At 34.9% G+C, this 24,011-nt stretch overlaps 1 protein-coding gene across 3 annotated transcripts in view; it reads right to left on the bottom strand.

The window, feature by feature from the left end:
- Positions 1–641: 641 nt before the first annotated feature.
- The window catches only part of SHOC2 (SHOC2 leucine rich repeat scaffold protein), a 108,645-nt gene continuing 85,275 nt past the window's right edge, over positions 642–24,011 (bottom strand). For all 3 annotated transcript variants that reach the window (XM_058697752.1, XM_058697753.1, XM_058697754.1), the window contains 6 exons: positions 17,805–17,935; positions 12,837–13,025; positions 8,872–8,994; positions 5,455–5,592; positions 5,011–5,128; positions 642–2,736 (listed from right to left, as the gene is read on the bottom strand). In XM_058697752.1, the coding sequence (XP_058553735.1) occupies positions 2,528–2,736; positions 5,011–5,128; positions 5,455–5,592; positions 8,872–8,994; positions 12,837–13,025; positions 17,805–17,935 (908 nt within the window). In that variant the 3' untranslated portion in view covers positions 642–2,527. The remainder of the gene's footprint in view (positions 2,737–5,010; positions 5,129–5,454; positions 5,593–8,871; positions 8,995–12,836; positions 13,026–17,804; positions 17,936–24,011) is intronic.

The raw sequence follows: 24,011 nt of genomic DNA, 5'->3' as shown, positions 1-24,011 counted from the left end.
AAAGCAAAGTTTAGAGCAACTTTTTACAATGTAACATTCTAAACCCCCCCCCCCCCCCCGCCACCTTTTTTAGACTTACTGAGCCTTATGGAGAGACTTAAACCTGATTTCTTCAAAAGAAAGAAAAATGTTTGGATATGCCAATGAGTCCCACTGCAGTTTCAGGAAAAGTATTTGCTTATATGTAGTCATTGAACAGTATCCCTAAACTATTTAAATATTATATATCAATTTCATAAGGGTATCCCAATTAGAGTCCACTTAGTTTCTTGTTAGAAGTAACAAAATTCATGGGCTCTTACAAGGTAGCAGCCTTAAAAAGGACATATGTTTTATACTTCTTACAACTTTTTTATAGAAGTCCTCAGCTATATATGGTTTGCCTAGAACATTACTTATACACGTTAAGAGTGTGATCCTTCTGCATTTCTTTCTGTTGAAGACTAACATAAATGACAGCAGGGGAACCAAAATGTTTTAAAAATCAAATCTATTTTCATTTTTAAGAAACAATAACCTTTTCTCTCAAAAAAAAAAAAGACATTAGGTTACTGCCTTTAAAGTTCAAGTTCTATCATCTTTATACATAAACACACCTTGATATGATATTTTTTAAAAAACCACACATACACACAGGCATATAGAGCTGTAATAAACAAATTCCTTTTATAAACAAAATTTTAACTGAAAAGCCACAGTAGATGGAAAAAAAGAAGAAAGGATATTACTTGGTAAAATCCAGTGACATCTACAATAGTTTTACAGCACATTTAAGCATTCTAGGGTTTTATATCTTCACCTGCCTTCCATTTCTTACTTGTTCCTTAAAAAATTGCCAATTATGAATACAGGTTCAACCACAAACTTAGTCTTGATTTTGAGTGCCAGAAAAAGCAAAACATTCCAAATTTCTACCTTAATACAGCTTCAATTAAAAAATGGTTTTATTTAAAACACAATGCCCATCTAAATGGGAAAAAAGAAAAAGAAAAAGAAAACCAAGCAGCAATACTTAATTATACATAATATTCGTTATATGGGAAGTGTTTTCTAGGATGATATCTAGAATGCACTTGCTCTGTCTCTTCAATAATTAAATCGACTTAGGCTGACACTACCAAAAGTAAGATTACTGTATAAGGGGCACACACTTACAATACTGCTAGCCTTAAAAGCAGTAAAGCAAAAGAAAATGTATCAAATAGCACATGCACATCTTACAGAACTTCCACTGAACTGTCAATGGCTTCTATACAATGTGCCTCTTCTCCATAATTGTATTAACAACTACCAAGAAAGGAAAGATGAGATTAAAATCAAAGGTACTGAACTGAATTGTTTGAAGCCAGTGCCCCACATGTGGGGAAAAGTGCATTTAGTTCAGCAGCAATACAGCACAGTGTGAAGATATTGTGCTTAGACGCAGATATTCCAGAACTGAAAGATGTACAAGGCAAGTCAAGATATAAAACCATAGTACACTGTTAAATAACCTTGAAACATACATATATTGCAGTGTTCAAAGAAAAACATTCATTTCATTGTACAAGGCTAGGGAGAAATCCTTAAAGTTACCTATTGTAGTTTATGATATAATAAATACATATCTATATAGCATTGTATATACATATATAGAATGTGTCTGTGTATGGGTGTGTAGGGTTTGTTTTTGTTTTGCCAAATTATTGTTAGTTTTTGTCATTCTGCAACTTTCAGGAGTGACAACTTTCATACTACAAGTTTCTGTTCCCCCAAACTTAAGAAAAGATATTTATTTATACTAGAAAAGGTCTCAATACCCTCCCCCCAACCTAAAGACTCACTTCAGATATTTTGCTTTACAATTGATCAGAGAAACACAATTAAAGGAATTCTAGAATTTTTGACTGTATCTTTTCACTTGCCAGTTGTTTCAACAAGCAAATATCTTTTAATATTTAAACCAGCTGATGCAAATTCTTTAGCAGAGGATATAAACTAGATTTCACTGATTAAAACAGAGCAAATCAAACAACAACAAAAAAAAATCCAGTGATTTACTCTGACTGTAAACAATATATAAAATTTAAATCTCAAATTTCAAAATAAGTTAAAGAAAAAGTCTACTTTTAGGGCCTATAATACTATAATGATCTGACAATTGGTAAGGGGAAAATGTATACAAAAAGTTGCAACAAAACTGTCCATTATTTTTGCTAAGAGAAAGTATATGTAACTATACTACCTCTGGCCCTTAAATTTAATAACTTCATAATTTGTTGGCAAATGTTTTAAGCAAACTGGCATTATCATATTACACAACAGAAAAACATCCATCAAGTTCAGCAAAGAAAACTTATATAAGCCTTTTGTACAGAATTAAAAAAAAAATCTAAATGGCTATGATTCCTCTATTAGCAGAAACACATAATGCAGTCTTTATAAATCTGCCAAATATATCGATATCTACATAAATAGATACAGATATAGATATGAAACATTAATGGCAGTCTATTTTTGAACAGTGTGTGGGACCAGCAGATTTGTATCAGACCATGGCACGATATGGACCCTGCATCTTTAGGAACTGAATGATAAAAGAAGGACCCCCAGCAACAATCTGAGGTGGAAGGTGACTGAGTGGACAGTTCTCAATACTCATGATTGAAAGCTTGCTGCAAAGAGCCAGCTCAAAGGGAAGGCTATGTAGATTGGGGTTGTCATTCAAATACAGTTCTTCTAGGTTCTCCAGTGTACCTGTAAAAAAAAAAAAAAGAAAAGAAAAAAAGAGAAAGAAAATCAATTACTATTTTTTAACAAATTCATTACTATTTTAGGGGCACCTGGGTGGCTCAATTGGTTAAGTGTCCGACTTCGGCTCAGGTCATGATCTCACTGTTCGTGGGTTCGAGCCCCACGTCGGGCTCTATGCTGACAGCTCAGAGCCTAGAGCCTGGAGCCTGCTTCTGACTCTGTGTCTCCCTCTCTCTCTGCCCCTTCCCTGCTTGCTCTCTGTCTCTCAGATAAGAAAACATTAAAAAAAATTTTTTTGATTCATTACTATTTTAGAAATTCAATTGGGAATGATGTGGGCATTATATACACTGAATACATATTTCCTCTTCCTCTTGTCTCTTAGTTTTAAAGCTCTACAACCACAGTCTTAGAATTTGCTGCATATTCAAATCAAGTGGGGCCAATTTAAAGAACCCTTATATCCAGGTCACACTCCATACCAATTAAACCAGAATTTCTTCCTTTATGGTAGGTTTTTAAACTTTTTTTTTTTTTTTTTAACACACATGCTGTATCTCCAAGGATTCTATTCAGAACAACTTGGCATTGGTATGCATTTTTTCAAAACTCCAGAGGTAAGTTTATTGTAAATCAGTGCTTATCATCACTTTCCTATTATAGATACTGTGATAATCTTTTTTTTTTTTAATTTATTTTTATTTTTGGGACAGAGAGAGACAGAGCACGAATGGGGGAGGGGCAGAGAGAGAGGGAGACACAGAATCGGAAACAGGCTCCAGGCTCGGAGCCATCAGCCCAGAGCCTGACACGGGGCTCGAACTCACGGACCGCGAGATCGTGACCTGGCTGAAGTCGGACGCTTAACCGACTGCGCCACCCAGGCGCCCCTGTGATAATCTCTTTTACTAATAAATTTATCATGTGGAAAGATTTTTGTTACTGGGTATATAAATCCTTCACAAAGAGAGGTTATCACATATGTGGCAGGAAGCCAAAAATCAACTTATGTAATCTTTGAAAAATTTATCTTAGACTCTCTTAGGATATTCACGCTTTGTAGGCAAATGTCTCCTGCAATCACGAGGCTAGATGAATAAACATACTAAAAATGAAGTCACCTCCAGTGTTTTCTAATTTTTAAACTTCAAAATCTGTAATATTTGATAGCTGTATGCAGAAGACTAATGAAAATAATGGCTACCGGGTAATGGATATTCACATTTAAGATTTTACTTAATATTCAGAGCAACCCTATGAGAAGTTACTATTATCATCCTTCCTTTGCACAAGTAGAAAACCTAAAGGCTTATGGCTTATCCAAAGCCATAAAGCCAATGAGCAGCACGGCCAGATTTTGAATTGTCTATTTTACTTCTTTTTTTTTAATTGAAGTATAATTTACATTATAACTTCAAAATCATTCTTTTTGAGAGAGAGAGACGGGGGGGGGGGAGGGGGGGGAGGGGGAGAGAGAGAGAGAGAGAGAGAGAGAGAGAGCGAGCACGTGCACAAACAAGCAGAGGAAGAGGGGGAAAGAGAATCTTAAGCAGGCTCCACACCCTGAGTGGAGCCCAACATGGAGCTCGATCTCACAACCATGAGGATCATGACCTGAGCTGAAATCAAGAGTTGGACACTTAACCAGCTGAGCCACCCAGGCACCCCAATTCCAAACTCATTCTTAATCACTATTCTAAAAAGCGTCTGAAACAGCATGGTATATATGCAAGAAAATAATGCATGAAACTACTAATTTAAGAACTATAATGTGACCTCAATCGATTCTCTTTGTAAAATGGGGTTACAACTTGAATTGCCTAAAATTCAAGGTAGTCACATTGATTATATGAAATAATGGATATGAACACTTAGAAAATTTGAAAGTACTGTCAAATATTAATTTAATCAAATATCCTAAAACCTCATAAGGAAATGTTCTTTTGGCACTGGATATTACTAATTTAATTCAAGTTTATATAATTTTTAAATGTAGAGGAAACAGAGGATAACTTTTCTAAAATAAGGTTAAATACTGGAAATGTAAGTATGCTAAAACATTCTCAAATAAAATATTAACTCTAATACCCCATGCGGAAATCTCACCAAAACCAACCAACGAACTAAGAACTGGTGCTCTATAAAAATACAAAATTAAAAATCTTGACTCTGATGTAACATCAGATGACAAAAACAGATTTGTCCTATCTGAAACACTGCTTGAACATACAAGAGCAAATTAGTAAGTACAGAGTCAAGCATCCAAAAGGTTCATACCAATTTCTTCAGGAAGATGAGTAAGTAGGTTCTCTCCAAGGCCTAGATGTGTGAGATTGGTAAGGTGACCAATGCCTCTAGGAAGGGTAGTCAACTGGTTGTTTGTCAAGACTAATTTCTAAAAGATTAACAAAACAAAAGAGAAATACATATATATTTCTTACTACTGATGTAAATGTAAAACAATACATCTACTAAACTAATAAGAAATTAATAAGTAAATTAGATTGGGTAAGAATCATTCAATAAATTTTACTTTCAAAATATATCATTTGTTAGGAAACAAAAAGCAGGCTACATAAGCGTAAAACTGAGCCTTACTGCTACAACAGAAAAATCTCTAATTCAAGAATTAGATCAAATTCTTAAGAAAAATGCACAATTTGGAATGCACCCCAAAAACTTTAGTCATAGAACTATAAAATCACCAGGATAATGTTTTACCTGTAAATCCTTAAGATAAGCAATTTCATTTGGCAAGGACTCCAATTTGTTCTCTTCTAGATCCAATTCTCTTAACTTCCTAAGGTTTCCAAGACCATGGGGAAGCTTTTTTAGAAGATTGTTTGACAGTATTAGAACCTAAGAGAAATTATTGACAGTATTTAGTAACTCAAGAAATGGGAGTTATATATTACCATGTGTGGCTTAAAATTTATTAAACTACTAATTTTCTAAACAGTGAATATTAAGGGTAATGTTCATTTATATAACATAAAACATTTAATTTACTATTCTTAAAAAAAACCACCATAGTTACTGGAAATAAAAGATTTTAAGTCAAAGCTAATGAAAGCAAAAGTTTAACTTTAACCATATTACAAAAAAATGTAAAATTAACTACTTGCACTAAAATTCATATAGTTAATGGTGTTTTGATACTGAATGATTACCAATGGGAATCTGATAGGAAGCCACTTATTTGTTCAAAACCCCTTACAAACTATCATTTAAGGGTGGTTAACAACTGATTTCTAAACTGCTAATTCAAAGCCCTACAGTTATTAGCTATGGTATATTTATTACATTGCAAGCCATCCTGTAATACACCGAAGAGAGAAAAAAGTGGTTGAGAAAGATAGTTCCTCTTCTTAGAGAAATTACAGTGGTGGTGGTGGAGAAAGTAGGGAGACAATACTAGGTATGGGACAGTGAAAAGAGCACTGAATGGAAAGACCTACATAAGGTTTTGGGCTAATATTTTATGCCCACTTGTTTTCCCCAAAGTTATACCATACATACTAAAATGAACATATGTAATAAGACCAAAAAATAATGATAATAATGATAATAGCTATTATTTATTGAGTTTACTACTTGCAAGGCACTAAATGCATTGAGTATGTGTGTTATCATATTTAATCCTAACTACAGCCTGTGAGGTAAATACTATCTTCTTCATTTCACAGCCGAGGAAACAGAAGCTTGGGCAAGTTAAATCCATAGAGATAAAAGTGGAATTGTACCTAGATCTGTCTTGCTTCAAAGCTCATGCTTTTTAACCATTATGCCATACTATTTTGGCTTACTAAATAAAATGATTAAAAAAAAAGAAATTAGATTTTTTTTAAAAACATGGATACAGAGGAAACTTTTAAAAAATATTTTACTATTAGTAAGCTTTTTCATCAAAAGGATGAAAATTCTAGGGACTCAGAAGCAGGAGAAATCATCCTTGACTAAAGAGAACATTAAGATGAATCTTTAATTATGGAAAAAATTTTTAAAAGAAAAAATTAAAGGGATGAAGGGAGGGCATTCTAGATATTGGGAACAGTAAGACTAAATGTGCAGAGTTAGAAACACGCACAAATTTCCAACAAAGAAAACAGTCTAATTAGTAAATAAAAGAATACATGGGTAAATAGGATGTAAAAGTGGGCCAGAATCGTATGAAAGGTTCTCAATGCCAGTCTGAGGAATCTAGAATTATTTTGGTAGACAACAATACAGGATTCTTTTTTTTTTTTTTTTGGTTTTGTGTGTGTGTGTTTTTTTTTTTTTAATAATTTTATTTTTTAAAATTTACATCCAAATTAGTTAGGATATAGTGAAACAATGATTTCAGGAGTAGATTTCTTAATGCCCCTTACCCATTTAGCCCATCCCCCCTCCCACAACCCTTCCAGCAACTCTGTTTGTTCTCTATATTTATGAGTCTCTTCTGTTTTGTCCCCCTTCCTGCTTTTATATTATTTTTGTTTCCCTTCCCTTATGTTCATCTGTTTTGTTTCTTAAGGTCCTCACATGAGTGAAGTCATACGATTTTTGTCTTTCTCTAATTTCACTTAGCATAATACCCTCCAGTTCCATCCATGTAGTTGCAAATGGCAAGATTTTATCCTTTTTGATTGCCAAGTAATACTCCATCACATATATATATACATATATATGTATATATATGTGTATGTGTGTGTGTGTATGTGTGTATATATATATATATATACATACACACACACACACACACACACACACATACACACACACACCCCCCACATCTTCTTTATCCATTCATCCATTGATGGACATTTGGGCTCTTTCCATACTTTGGCTATTGTCGATAGTGCCGCTGTTGCTGCCTGAGTTGTTAATGTTAGCCATTCTGACAGGTGTAAGGTGGTATCTCATTGTGGTTTTGATTTGTATTTCCCTGATGATGAGTGATGTTGAGCGTTTTTTCATGTGTTGGTTGGCCATCTGGATGTCTTCCTTGGAGAAGTGTCTATTCATGTCTTTCGCCCATTTCTTCACTGGATTATTTGTTTTTTGGGTGTTAAGTTTGAGAAGTTCTGTATGTATAAATTTTGGATACTAACCCTTTATCTGATATGTCATTTGCAAACATCTTCTCCCATTCCGTCGGCTGCCTTTTAGTTTTGCTGACTGTTTCCTTTGCTGTGCAGAAGCTTTTTAGTTTGATGAGGTCCCAGTAGTTCATTTTTGCTTTTGTTTCCCTTGCCTCCAAAGATGTGTTGAGTAAGAAGTTGCTGTGGGCAAGATCAAAGAGGTTTTTGCCTGCTTTCTCCTCGAGGATTTTGATAGCTTCCTGTCTTACATTGAGGTCTTTCATCCATTTTGAGTTTATTTTTGTGTATGGTGTAAGAAAGTGGTCCAGGTTCATTCTTCTGCATGTCGCTGTCCAGTTTTCCCAGCACCACTTGCTGAAGAGACTGTCTTTATTCCATTGGATATTCTTTCCTGCTTTGTCAAAGATTAGTTGGCCATACGTTTGTGGGTCCATTTCTGGGTTCTCTCTTCTGATCCATTGATCTGAGTGTCTGTTCTTGTGCCAATACCATACTGCCTTGATGATTAAGCTTTGTAGTATAGCTTGAAGTCTGAGATTGTGATGCCTCCTGCTTTGGTTTTCTTTTCCAAGATTGCTTTGGCTATTCGGGGTCTTTTCTGGTTCCACACAAATTTTAGGATTATTTGTTCTAGCTATGTGAAGAATGCTGGTGTTACTTTGATAGGGATTGCACTGAATACGTAGATTGCTTTGGGTAGTATCGACATTTTAACAATATTTGTTCTTCCTATCCAGGAGTGCAGGATTCTTGAACACAGTTAAGGGAAAAAATATGTTCTAAAATATGCTAAATTTTAGAGACCTTTTCTTTCAAAGACACATTATAGCATTCAAACCTACCAACTTTTAGTGGACAAGAGTAATTCAGAAGCATTGAGCCCAGATTATGTTCACACTTCATCAAGCTAATGGAGTTGTAGGTTTAAGAGAGCTCTAATATTTTTACATATGATCTTCTCCCAAAGAAATTGCTTATTTGAACTGGAAAGTTTGTAAGTGAGGTAACTGCAGAAGGGTTTAAGGAGTTCTAAATAAGGCTCTTTTATACTCACCTCAAGAGAAACAAGACCAGACACATCCTCAGGAATCTTTGTGAGCTGATTAGTGGCTAAATTCAATTCTACCATACTGGTCCAAGTTCCAAAATCCAAGGGAAGTGATGTCAACTGATTGTCCTGGCAAAGACAAAAAAAAAAAGTAACCAAGGTAGAACCACAAAAACTAAGCTCCATATATATACCTCCCTATGGAAAGAGAATGCTTAATTAAACACAAAACTTTATTCCCCTTTTTGATATCCAAATAAAGAAATTTAAAAGCAACAAAAAATATAAGCCTCCAAAGTTTTTCAGACAGTAATTAGGTTTTTATTTTGAACTGGAAGCTTGTTCCTTATGTGATTATCAGTATTGGATATGGAAAAATAGACTATACAGACCTAACACTGAGATGTCAAAGGTTGCAGTGAAAACCAGGTTTTCCCCATTTCACAATAATATACAGCAATCATGGAATAAAATGTGGATGGTCATGAGCACAATAGAAGAAGAAACATCTAATTATAGCCCATGAGGAAAACAAATAAGCTCAGCTATTCTAGAAATACTGAGCAATAAATAGGAGAGAAAAAAGTCTAAAGAAGACAGCAAATTAAATCATTAAAACACTAATTGGAAGTATCCACAATTATACTTTAAAAATCCATATAAGAGATGGTAAAAATACATTTTTCAGTGAATAATAAAAACAGATGATGAAACAGTAGGATACTAATTTTGTTTAAAAATGAGATATATATAGGGATGCCTGGGTGGTTCAGTCAGTTGAGTGTCTAACTTTGGCTCAAGTCATGATCTCACGGTTCGTGAGTTTGGGCCCTGCATTGGGTTCACTGCTGTCATTGCAGAGCCCACTTCGAACTCTGTCCCCCTCTCTCTCTGCCCCTCCCCTGCTGGTGCTTTCTCAAAAATAGACATTAAAAAAAAAAAGTAGATATTGCTATATGCAGAAAAAAGTGAAATATATGCCAGTGATTCACTATTTTTCTTCTTGCTTCTTTGTGTCTATGTCTAAACACATCTTCATCAATAACTCCTACCACACTGTTTTTGTTGGGGCTTTTGGTATCAAAAGAGGACCATCAGTACCCTGATGTTCACTAATGTGTTAACAGTGATGCTACCTCTCAGTGGTAGGATTATTTTATGTCCTTTTTGTTAATCTGTATTTTAAATTTTTTCTGCAATATACATGGATTACTTGTCTCATTTTACACAAAACCATCCATAAGAGAAATCTAAAGTAGCAAACATCCATTTGAAACCAAATTTTTATTTTATTATAATATTTATATTTACTACCTATTCAGTATAACATTAAACAAATTTTTTAATGCTTATTTTTGAGAGAGAGAGAGAGAGAGAGAGAGAGAGAGAGACAGACAGACAGACAGACACACGGAGTGCAAGTGGGAGAGGGGCAGAGAAAGAGACAAAATCCGAAGCAGGCTCCAGGCTCTGAGCTGTCAGCACAGAGCATGACGCAAGGCTCAAAGCCACGAACATGAGATCATAACCTGAACTGAAGTCATATGCTAAACCGACTGAGAGCCATCCAGGTGCCCCCACTGTAACAATTAAACTTATTAACTACTGGTAATTAATTGTATAAGGCATTTTCATTAAAAAAATTTACTACTGGTGCTTATATGAGGAGGAAAATGTCAGGTTTCATTTTGACTTCTTACAAAAAAGTTTTATTAAACATTTGTCATATTGAAGAAAAATTAAGGCAAAGATCTACTCAAACTTTTCTTATTTCACTGAAAACAACAAGCCTTCCTAAGCTAACATTACAATAATGTCATATCTATAAAAATGTTATCACCAAATGCAAAAGCCAATGAACACCTGGACTGCTGCTGTTCTAAGCCTCTACTGACCATTCAGAATTAATACCATTACCACTGGTAAATCTTATGTAACTGAAATGATGAACAATACATTTTATACCTGCTTAAGATTATAAGATTATCTTGAATTTCCACTAGTTCACTTATATACTTCTAAAGAATATAAAATATGTATTTATGAACAAGTATAGATAGAATCAATAAATTGTACATTTAGACTACAGTTTAAAGAACCACAATTATGCTGAAATAGTTCACCAAAGATAAAAGAATGTAGTAAGATACAACAGAAAGAACACTTATACCTGGAAGCAGGAAATCTAGGTCTCCTGGATTCCTACACTTCAGCCATAAATTAGCTATATGGCCAATTTATTTATCACCTCTCAGCCTAAAGTTTATTCACTATAAATTAAATCATTGGAAAAATCAGGTTTCATTTCGTTCCTCCTTTTTAATGTGAAACATATTCACTGTAGAGAATATAGATAAGCAAAAAGAAACTAAAGATCACCCATCAAAAGAAAATACTTCCAAGTAATGTATCTCATAAGGGGTTAACATCCAAAATATATGAAGAATCCCTATAACTCAATAGCAAAAGAACAATCCGATTAAAAAATAGGCAGCGGATGTGGATAGACATTTTCCCAAAGACATACAGATGGCCAACAGGTACATGAAAAGATGTTCAACATCACTAATCATCAGGAAAATGCAAATCAAAACCACAATGAGATACCATCTCACACCTATCAGAATGGTTGTTAGCAAAAAGACAAGAAACAACAAGTATTGGTGAAGATAAGAAAAATAAGAGAACCTTTGTGCACTGTTGGTGGGAATGTAAATGGGTGCAGCCACTATGGAAAATGGTATGGAGGTTCCTCAAAAAATCAAAAGTAGAATTACCATATAATCCCCCAATCCCACTTCTTGGTATTTATCTGAAGGAAATGACAACATTAACTCAAAAAGACATATGCATCCCCCTGTTCATTGCAGCATTATTTACGATAGCCAAGATACGGAAGCAACCTAAGTGTTCACAGATGAATGAATAAAGAAGTTTCAGTACACACACACACACACACACACAAACAGTATTCAGCCATAAAAAATCTTGTCATTTGTGACAACATGAATGGACCTTGAGAGCATCATGTTCAGTGAAGTAAATCAGATGGAGAAAGACAGATACCATATGATCTCACTTATGCAGAATCAAAACAAAACACCAAACTCAAAAATAAAAAGAACATATTGATGGTTGTCAGAGGTGAAGGTTAGGTGGAAAACTAGGTGAACAGAGTCAAAATAAGTCATGACGCTGTCAGATACAGCATGGCAGCTACAGTTAATAATACTGTATTACATATCTGAAAGTTGTTAAGAGACTAAATCTTAGAAGTTCTCATCACAAGAAAAAAAAATTCTGTAAGTATGTATGGCAATCAGTGCTAAGTAGACTTATTGTGATGATCATTTCCCACTATACAAATATTGAACCATTATGTTGTACAACTGAAATACAATGTCAATTATTCCTCAATAAAAAAGACCATCCATAGTTCTGATATCCAAAAATAAACATTTTGATAAATGTTGGTTATATGTATACATATAAATCTACAGATATCTAGTATTTAATTATGAACGTTAAGAATAGTTTTTAAAAACCGTGGAAAGTCTTGCATGCTGTAACTTTTTTCTAGTTAATAAACTGAGAATGTTTCAACTGGCATTTAATATTCTCCTAACTAGAGTATTATTTTTAATGACTTCAGAGAATTCCATTGAAGATATAGGAGTTTTAAAAAATGAAATTTTTATTAAGTTGGTACCAATTAAACAGTTAAATAGAAAGCTCTACAATAAATATCCCTACAACTGTGCTTTTATGGACATTCATGATTATTTCTTTAGGACAAAATGCTAAAATATTTGTTATCTAATACAAATTGCCCTGAACTATCATTATCAGTTTAGACCCCATCAGCAAAACACAAGTACCTATTCTCCACACTGATAGAGAAAATGCCAATATTAACAGAAGTACTAGTAATAGGAGCAAAATTTCCCCCCTCAATACAAACAGAGGCTTACCTTCATATTTAGCTTACTTAATACTTTTGCTCTGGAGAAAATTCCAAATGGGATTTTATTGATTCGATTGTGTTCCATGTTGAGGGAATAGATGGTGGAAAACTGAGATGGACCACCTACTGGATATAACTGGAAGCAATTTCTAGCTAAGGTCAAACTGTTCAGTTTCACAAGACTTGATAGAAGACTCTGTAAACAAATAAAATAAACATAGGAATCAGAACTGTAACAAGATTTACTTCAGAGTACAGAGCGACAGTCACAAATGCCTCAAAGGGCCTTACAGGTAACAAATGACAGAGACTGATTGGGATGGCTCTGTAATGCCTCATATAGAGCAGTCACTTCTCAGCTCTAGCTAATTGTTGCCTTCTAGGAATGTGAAGCCAACAGTCAGATTTTCAGATTTTACAAAGAACAGAAAACTCATATAAACTCTGATTTTTATTCATTGGCTTCGGCTTATTTAAAACACTCAATGAAGAAAATATGTCTGTAAGAGGTTATCTCCTGAGCGTCCAGTTTAAGAACTTTGCAGAGCAGAATCTTTGGCATCCGACAGTCCTGGGTCTGAGTCCCAGCCCTGCCACTTGCTATGTGACCAAGCCTATTCAGGTCTGAGTTAATTATCCTCTAAATTATTATTAACATAATACCTGGCTCAGAGTAAGCTGTTATGCAGTAATTTAATGGCTCTTCTAAGGAATATTCGATTCAGAAGATAACACTTCCTGATATTACATAATATTGCTTTTCCATATGGGAAAATTTCAGAGGGAAATATCCACCTTTCAATCCAGTGTTTACTGCACAGAATAGCCCCATATCCCCTTACTTCAGCCTCCTACCATGTAACCACAGTGCGAGGTGTTCAGGTATTACAAAACAATCTCTGCCATTAAAAAGACTAAACCCTATTTAGAGAAATCAAGCACACGGATAGTAAAAAAATAATACATAACTGTATAATCAATAATAAATTACATGTAATTGACTCTTGTTACTCAAAGTATGTTTGAAAGAAAAGTAGCATTAGCTTGTTAGAAATCTAGACTCTTAGGTCCCACTCCTACAGAATCGATATGAATCTTAACGAGATTCCCAAGTGATTTGTAGCCCCATTAATATTTGAGAAACACTGGTATAAGCTATAAAATAGTTTGGAATTCTGGCTCTACCTTTCAGTAGCTTGTGACTTTGGGCAAAATATTTCTCCAAGCCTTAATTAATTCCTTTGTAAAATGATGATGCCTTATTTTATAAGTTGCAGTGGAGACACTTTAAAGAGATAAAATACATAGCTTTACAATCTCTAGCATATAATAAGTGCTTAAATTGTAAGTCCCTTCTCTATTTAAAGAAAAGAAGGAATACTGGAATAACTGGAAAAGCAGGAAGAGACTGACATCTTGAAGGATGGAAACAATTTAAATATTCAGAAGTAGAAGAAACAGTGAAAGCAGGGAAGAAACAAACCATGTGAGGTGTGTTATTTTAAATAGTGCTCAAATACCAGCTGTATACCATGAGAAAACTGAAGACTTAGTACCTGAAGTGTCAGCTGATTTGCAAGGCCAGCCGAAGGAATGAAATAACTATGTAATTGAAGGTATAATTATATGGTGAACTGAAACTTGTTCTTTATTCTTAACGTTAAGCAGCTTTCAACATTTGTCTACTGATGTGCACAGATAAAAGGAAGAGCTCAGGTGAGAGTGGTGAGAAAACCGCATGGCAGTCAATTCAAGAAAAATGTCTACACAAAGTTTTGAGTCTCATGGCAAAAATGTTATTTTTATTATTCTTACAGCTAACTTTATGGACATTCTTCTTTGCAAACAACTGAGGGTATGTAAAAAGTGGCAACAAGAAGGCAGGTCTCCAACCTTTCATTCCTAGGTCATATGATGAAGCTTTGCAGTTGCTCACCATTGTTTTATTTTTTTTTTTTTTTTTTTTTTTTTAATTTTTTTTTCAACGTTTTTAATTTATTTTTGGGACAGAGAGAGACAGAGCATGAACGGGGGAGGGGCAGAGAGAGAGGGAGACACAGAATCGGAAACAGGCTCCAGGCTCCGAGCCATCAACCCAGAGCCTGACGCGGGGCTCGAACTCACGGACCGCGAGATCGTGACCTGGCTGAAGTCGACGCTTAACCGACTGCGCCACCCAGGCGCCCCGCTCACCATTGTTTTAAAGTCAGACACATGTGGATCCCCACTTAGGACTTCCACTTACCAGTTTTGTAACTTTTAGTGAATTAGACAATCAATATGTATCTCACAGTACTCCCAGAAAAATATTTAAGGTAACAAATTTGGCCAAAAACATAACTCTCCTTAAGTCTTATTACCCTTCCTAGCTGATAATACCCCAATAATTAGTATGATTATAGTGAAGAATTAAATGGGATAATCCATGTAGAGCTCCTAGCCTTACACCTTAAGCTCATGTGCTTGAATTTATTACATTCCTTTTTCTTATGTGTTTGTGTCCACATTAAAACTAGTCTATTTTCAGACAGTCATCAAATGGAAAAGTATATAGTCATTTTGCTGGCTCTGATTTCAGCCATGAGCCCCAACTGAAAACCACTTTCCTGATTTTACATGCCTAACCCAGCTTGAATGTCTAGTAAGTGCTGTCTAATGGATTTTATTGTTTTCCTTACTGTGCTCATTATAAATGCAGATAATTACATATTTGCATTAGGAATATGCTGCTTCCAAAGCACACAGACCACTTTTTTTAAGTACTTATTTGAGACTTAATGCTTTCCCAGATTTGGACAAGGCCAGTCAAGGGTTTTCCCCAGAGCTTCTCTATCTGCAAACAGGCCAGTTTAAATACATGTGCACACACACGCACACACCACTTCTTCCACAGCAAGACTGAAGAGAGCTGTTCTCTTTATAATTCTCTTATCAAAAATAAATCTTGACTGGGGCGCCTGGGTGGCGCAGTCGGTTAAGTGTCCGATTTCAGCCAGGTCACGATCTCGCGGTCCGTGAGTTCGAGCCCCGCGTCGGGCTCTGGGCTGATGGCTCGGAGCCTGGAGCCTGTTTCCGATTCTGTGTCTCCCTCTCTCTCTGCCCCTCCCCCGTTCATGCTCTGTCTCTCTCTGTCCCAAAAATAAAAAAAAAAAAAAAAAAAAAAAAGTTGAGGAAAAATAAATCTTGACTAATTTCAGTCGCAAAATATTTTATGTGAAACTACTCAGCACAATGTCTGTATCCTAAGAGATACCCAATTATTAGTTTCCCCCCACATATAAGTGGATATAAAAAATTTTTTTTAATTTTCTCACTTTTTGAAATTTACTAAGTACCCAGTCTTTGTATTTAGTCTTACAGACATTGTAAAAGTAGTCAATCTTATTTAAGCTCACATCCTAAAAGAATCCCAACAAGGTCTAAATACTGTGCTAATTACTGTTAGCAAAGGGGATGATATTAAATAGTAGAACCCCACCCATTTTTACCATTCTAAATTACCGCTAGCAAAGAAAGACAAAAATCCAGACAGTCTAGCTGTTAGGGCTGTATCTACAATCTGTGGATTCTATTCCTTATCCTATTTAAAACGCAGGGTGAGATTCTGTCACACAGCAGTGGCAGTAAACTGGTCCATCCTAGAAGACTACAATCCTGGAAAACTCATTTTTGTACTCTGATCAGTATTCTAAAAATCCAAACAGCCAGAATAACAGAAGCAAAATTAATAGGTACTACTTTTTTCTGTATCCCTAAGAAATCAATTAAATACATTTTATAAACTAATCACTACAAGTTCATAGCTTCATGTACTCAAATTGTTATAAATCATAGTATGTATCTGAAAATATCCACCCAAAGCAACTTTATTTTTAACGTTTATTTATTTTTGAGAGAAATAGAGAGACAGAGAGAGACAGAGCAAGCGCACAAGCGCCAGCATGGGAGGGGCAGAGAGAGAGGGGGGACACACAATCCAAAGCAGGCTCCAGGCTGTCAGCACAGGGTCCAATGCTGGGCTCAAAGTCACAAACCGTGAGATCATGACCTGAGGCAAAGTTGGGACACTTACCCGACTGAGCCACCCAGGCGCCCCCAAAATACCTTTATTTTAAATTCAAATACACACACACACACACACACACACACACACACACGCGCGCGCATACACACACGGGAAAACTAGAAATAGTCTAAAAGGTCACTTATATCAAACATTTTTAATTCTTAGGAAAAAAAGACTTTTTTGCAAAGCTCAATCAATTAAGCCCATAATTCCATTCTTTTATTTGTTAGAATACTACAGTAAGATATTATGCTTGAAAAACCATAAGCAAACATACAAGTTGTGGGTATGATAAAATAATATATAGCAAAAGAAGGAAAGACAAAAGAATATTGCATTCTGCCCAATAAATCTCTAAGCAAAATAAGTGAAAGTATTTTTTCATAGAACAAAACCCAAATTAAAAATAATGTGTTAAAAAATAACAAATTTTGGTGACTGGCATATGCTAAATAGGCTTTAATATTATTGTATATGCAGGATAATAATATGGGTCATGGAAGTGTTGTGGCTAATATTAATCTGATTAATAAATAGTATGTTCTATTCTATGTAGCTCATTCCTTTCTTGTATGATCTTTCTATAGGACTTCTTAAAATAACTGAACTGGGTGGGGTAGAGTTTTAAAACAACTAACCATACAACTTTTCCTTAATAGCATTTGCTGTCAATTCCAAAATGACACAAGCAAGATTTCTACGGGAAAGCAGCCATTGATCTCTCACTTTAGTTTCTCTCTTTTATACATAAAAAAAGAAAAAAATTAGTGTGTTCCTATAATCATACCTATTCTTTCTTCTTTGGAATATTTATCTTAGTGGTGGCTAAATGTCTGTAGCATGCTCATTATTTAAACAATCTCAATAATCAAATTATTCACCCAGCTGTAAAGATTTACCACCTCTCACCTCTGGTAGAGCAGAAATGTTATTGTTCTCTAAATTCAGCTCTTCAAGGGCACTGCATTTTGCCAAGGATCTGGGTATTGCTGACAATCTGTTGTATCTCAGACCAAGACGACTTAAACTGGACAGGTTTCCTGTGAACACAAAAAAGAATTTTTTTTTTTTTAAATCTGATGAACTTGTCACTCTCCCTGGCAGTAATATGAATTACTGTGAAGTACTATTTCAGCAGGATCCTTAATTCCTAGCACCAAGGAACTACACACTACCCTTTCAATTAGGATGAAACTGAAACCACTTTTGTGTCCACTTGTCTTAGAGAAATAATGAAATACACAGTCACAAAGTCAATTTTAAAAATGAATTATTACAAACTATTGGCATACTTTAATAACAAATTGACCTATTTAGATATGGCCTAATTGAATGACAAAGTACTGTATGTTTTAAATTTATAATAATCATCCCATTTGTATATATGGGATCTTGATCCAACAAAGAACAATGGTTATATATAAAAATGTTCATGTAATTTTAAATAAATTTCCAAATTTCTAAAATGGCATTATTTAAAATACAAATGCACAATTATTCTGTGAGATTGGAAAGGTTCAGTATTTTTCATGAGTTTAAATACAAACGTTCCAAAATTTCTGAAGATCAACCTGATGGTAAAAATTTTCTGAATTTTTCTTTTAAATTCCTTTACATTAAAATTTTTATAGAAAGCTAAAGTTATATTCTCTCTTAATAATCTAAGCATAACCAATTTAAGCACAAATTAGCTATAACTGAATACATTAAAAAGCAGAGTAGAAATATAGGCTAGTTTATTGGCAAGTTACATGTAAGCTTACATAGATGAATATGAGGATACCTGCCATCATAAAAAATTTAATCAAACTTGATTTCCCAAACAATATACACTACAGAACAAGTTTATTTTTGATATCAGAAAGGGGGGAAAAAAAGGTAACAGTTACAAGAATTTAGTTCAATGTAACTATTTGTCATGGCTGGTTAATTTCTTTTCTGACTTCACATTACAACTGCTGCTGTCACATTTTTAGATGGGCCAGGTTTAAATGTCAAATGTAGCCTCTAGTTTTAAATTGAACAGTATTACTAGTGTTAAAAAAAATTACAGCAGTAGATACCTCCTGTGCCACACTTAACTTTTTGGAGACCAATATTTTGATGTCTGTCAACTTCTACCAACTTTCTGAAGTCTTCCCATTTCTTTCTCTTTGCTTTGACCATTTCTCAGAAAGTTATTGGGTAACTTTCTTTCTGAGATGTAACATTACCACAGTACTTACAGAAAACACATAATTAGCTTTTAACACAAATTAAGCCCTGGAACCCCACGAGGGCGGTCACTACGCCTCATAATCCTATCTAGTCATCACTCATCTGCATCGTTCCCTCTTGCTGAAGAGATCAGTGATTAAAGTTGTAAAAAATGATTAAACAGAGCCAATTCTTACTCTTTACATCTCCAAGACAATAATTAGTCATTCATAAAGTATTCTGACAATACCATAAATCTAGCCAGCATTATATAATGCAGAAAAACTTAGCAAACATTTCAATTCCTGTAGGAACTGTAATTAGATCTATTCCAGAGGTATGTTATTTTCATTTACATTACTTTCTTATGATAGTGTCTGGAAACTGGGCCAATAGTTTGCTGGTTCTGTTTAAGCAAGATTCCAATAGGCAGAAAACTGAATTCAAAAGCAACAATAAAAACTATCACTTAACAACAACAAATCAATTTTGTCTTTAAAATGTTTTCTAAATTAACTAAGGATGCTTCACTAGAATCTTTCTAATGACATTCTGGTAAGACGTGTCAATTTTGGAGGGGGAAAAAAACAAGCTGAGGCTTGGAGGACTTTCCAAAGCCCCAGAGAATTTAGAGAATAGAAATAAGGGAAAGAATAATATTTACTATTGTTATTACTGTATTATGACATTGAATATGATACAAATGTTTCTTAAAAGTTGGGTTGGCAAAAATAAAATAAGCCGTTTTATGATGAAATGTTAATTATAGTCATATTTGTAGTGACAAAAATGGGGTCAACCTATTTACTCAAGAATACATGAAGAATTACTTAAACTGGAGACACCACAGTGTCAGACAAAACAAAGGATTTTACATGATCTATAGGACTCTGGGAAAGTTACTTAACTGAGACTATTTCCTCATCCATAAAGTGGGGATAACACCAAATATTCCACAGTGTGGTTCTAAGGGTTAAACAATGTGCATAAGATATGTAGCACAATGAGTGATACATAACAGATGGTCAAAACATGATTTTATTCTATAGAACATGTCTATATTCTGCTATATCCTATACCTATTAAAATCATGTTACAAAAATTTTAAGATGTGACTTTATGATGTTAAGTGAAAAAAGGTAATAAAAATTATGCATTTTGTATGATCTCAACAATGTAAAAAACAAGTGGAAAAGAGTGGAAAGAAAATATCAAAACTAAAGTTATCTCTATGTGGTAGAATTACCGAAGGTTAAAATGTTTTTCTTTGAACTTGCCTTTTCCTAATTTTCTATAGCTTTGTCATTTATAATTTTTTTAAATGTTTTTATTTATTTTTGAGACAGAGAGACAGAGCATGAGCAGGGAAGGAGCAGAGAGAGAGGGAGACACAGAATCGGAAGCAGGCTCCAGGCTCCGAGCCATCAGCACAGAGCCCGATACGGGGCTCGAACTCACAGACTGTGAGATCATGGCCTGAGCCGAAGTCGGACGTCACCCAGGCGCCCCTACAGCTTTGTCATTTAAAAACATTTTGATAAAGAAAAATCTGTAATTCTAAAGTATTTTAATTTTAAAATCTGCAAAATCTTTCACCATTCTTTTTTTGAATGAATATTTTACATTATGGAGAGGTTTTATACTAATGTAGAGGTAAGACATTTGGACACTTTACATTGTGAGGCTCATCTTCTGCATAAAGGGTAGATATGAGATAAACTGCAAAAACAGAGTGTGGTGGTTTGAATTCTTAGATAGACACCCTGATTAAAAAGAAAAAAGGCAAAAGATGATAAAATACCTAAGAAACAGCAGAAAGAACCATCTGAGGGTAATAAGCATGGACTTTAGCATAAGATATGGGAAGAGACTTACCAAAGCCACCAACTAGTTACTGGCAAAGCAAGAATCAAACTCAGAGGGCTCCTTATATCAAGTAATCATTCTTCAAGATCTCTACTGATTGTGCTCCAGTTTGCTTGTTACACCTCTTGACACAGAAGCAAAATATGTTCATTCTTACTCCCATGCTGTTGGTCCATGCTGTAGTGCTCGTGGAATACATTTTTATTCCATACGGAGTCCAACAGATTCATTCATTTACGAAGCTTTCCCTGGCCATTCCATCAAGATCTCATTGATTTTCCTGTACACTGGACTTATGGCTGCATACTGTTTTCACTATAAGATGGCATTTAATTATACTTGTTTTTATGTTGTCATTTCATAGATGAGTTACCTCCACCCAATAGACAAGCCCCTTTAAGTAACAGACCTTACATATTTCTATCTCCCCACAGAGTATGCTTCAGTGCTAAGCACACAGCAGGCCTTCACTCATACTATCTTTTTTTCTTTAATGTTTATTTACTTATTTTGAGAGAGAGAGAGAGAGAGAGAGAGAGCGCGTGAGCGAGCGCGCACAGAACCCGAAGTAGGGGATGATCTAAAAAACCATGAGATCATGACCTGAACCGAAATTAAAAGCCTGATGCTTAACGGGCAGATGCTTAACTGACTAAGCCACCCAAGTGCCCCTATTCTGATTTTGAAAGTGAGAAATTCAAAAGTTATTTTGCTTTTGGACGATAAATTTTAGGAATCTGCTTCTATTTATTGGGCTTTTAAGTTGATAAGCATTTAGAATTTGGTTACCATAACTAATCTTTTGTTATTAGAGAAAGCTTCTAGGTCTTGATCAGAATTAAAAATGTTTAAAATATTGTATTTCTGTACTATTCTACTCTTAACAGTGATTGAATGAAGCATGTCAACTGATGGAACAAAATTATGGAGTCTGCACTTTACTCTTCAGGCAGATTTCAAAGACTCCTTGGCAAATGCTTCAGCCTTTTATTAAATGAAACAGGTTTCTTCCACAGGCAAAGCAGTGGTATGAAGGACAGAAAGGGATGGTCTGTCTTACTTCCATTTTTTTCCCTAAGGTTGACTGCCTTTTTTACCTTTAACTTCATATAGCAAATTAAACTTTTACTATAACATTTTGAAGCTCTTTAAAATCAGATGTTATCACTGTGTGTAGAAAAATTTCCACCTTGACCAGCCTTGTAGCTATAGTGGCCAGAGGGCATGGGAGAGGCAAAGAATAAAATATTTCTTCCTTCCTTCCCTCCCTATTTTAAAATGAGAACCAAAGAAAAGCATCTCATATAATTTTAAGATTTTACATTTTGCTCCCTAATAGAGAGAGGAGGACAAATAATAAAATGTTTTAGTTTCTACAGTATTAAAAAGTATGAATGGGGGTGCCTGGGTGGCTCAGTCAGTTAAGTGTCTGACTCTTGATTTCAGCTCACGTCATTATCTCAGGATTCCAGAGATCAAGCCCCACTTCGGGCTCCTGCTGAGCATGGAGCCTGCTTGGCATTCTCTCTCCCTCTGTTTCTGCCCTTCCCCACTCATGTGCTTTCTCTTTCTCTCTCAAATAAATAAATAAATAAAAATAAAAATAAAAATAAAAATAAAAATAAAAAAAGTTAGAACAGGTTTCTTTAAAAATTATAAAATGAGGGGAGCCTGCGTGGCTCAGTGGATTAAGCATCTGACTTCAGCTCAGGTCATGATCTCACGGTTCAGGAGTTTGAGCTCTCCCATCCGGCTCACTGATAACAACTCAGAGCCTGGAGCCTGCTTCAGATTCTGTGTGTGTGTGTCTCTCTGCCCCTCCTCCCCTGCTTGCACTCTGTCTCTGTCTTTCTCAAAAATAAATACGATCTTGTATCTCCCTCTCTCTCTGCCCCTCTTGTGCTTGTGCTCTCTCAAAAATAAACATTAAAAAAATTTACAAAATGAAAATGATGTAGTCAAAATGCCACATGACATTATCTAATACAGAAATTAGTGGTTATTTAAGCAAAAATAGTACCTCCAACTTTCTTGAACTTTTTCTTTTTCCTTTTTTGTGGGGTAGAAGAAGTTGAACTTCCAAAACTGTAATCTGTAAGAATATGCTATTCTGATGAACAGCTCACATTTGTGAAGCCCTTACCACTTTACTGAGAGCATGGCATGTTCAGAGTCATCCACATTTTGCCAAAATCCATTACTCTCAAAAAAAAAGAAGGGTGAAATATCAAAACTCTCTTGTGCCAGAAAAAAAACCTGGACATCAGAAATCTGATATTTACTGTGATTCACCCGCTGCAGTGGTTTCAACTCTAACCTCTTTCAGTAAGCAGGTTTTACCACAAACTAAACCACAGCCTAGAAATCAAGCCATAGCTTGCTTTAATGTTGAGCCATTGTGACTAAGAAATAAAATCAATGTTGCTGAGCTTCTGTGTATAAATGTAGGCTGATCACTGCCAATCACTGGCATTTAGCTTTAAGTGCTTAACTTTAAATGTAAGTTGTTCTGTGCTCTGCTCTGACAGCTTGCTTTCTTATGCTGTCAGATTTTTAAATTACAGCAACATCAAATGGCTATGAATTAAAATTGGATGCTTTTAACTTCAGCAAATATAATCAGCACCTTTAGGTTAATTCAGTATAACTTTTGAGTAAATTTCTTACTCAAATGATCTTAATCTTATTTTAACAAAGTCTCAAAAAAAAAAAAAAACCAAATCAGAAAAGACACACAGTTTTAATGATTAAATAATGTCAAAGGTTTTTTTTTTCCAGAAATGGTGAACTAAGAAACTAAAATCAAACTGAAAAGCAAGCAATATAAAGAATTCTTAAATGAAAACCTAAAAGAATGCCACAATTAAAAAGAAAACTAGTAAAGCTGCAATATGAAGTTGCACTGCAATTACCTAAAACGTAATTATTAAAACTCTACTTGTTGCTATAACCATAATTACTGTAACATTTCTTCAGAGCCCAGTGCAACAAAAGATCTCTGAATTGTTCTGTGCTCCAGCCTCCAAGGCCAGGTCTTGTTGCAGATTTCTTTCT

The sequence above is a fragment of the Neofelis nebulosa genome, chromosome 13, assembly GCF_028018385.1.
Source record: "Neofelis nebulosa isolate mNeoNeb1 chromosome 13, mNeoNeb1.pri, whole genome shotgun sequence".
NCBI classification, from domain to species: Eukaryota; Metazoa; Chordata; class Mammalia; order Carnivora; family Felidae; genus Neofelis; species Neofelis nebulosa.
Note: the sequence above shows the minus strand (reverse complement) of the source record. Positions and strands in the feature narration are given on the sequence as shown.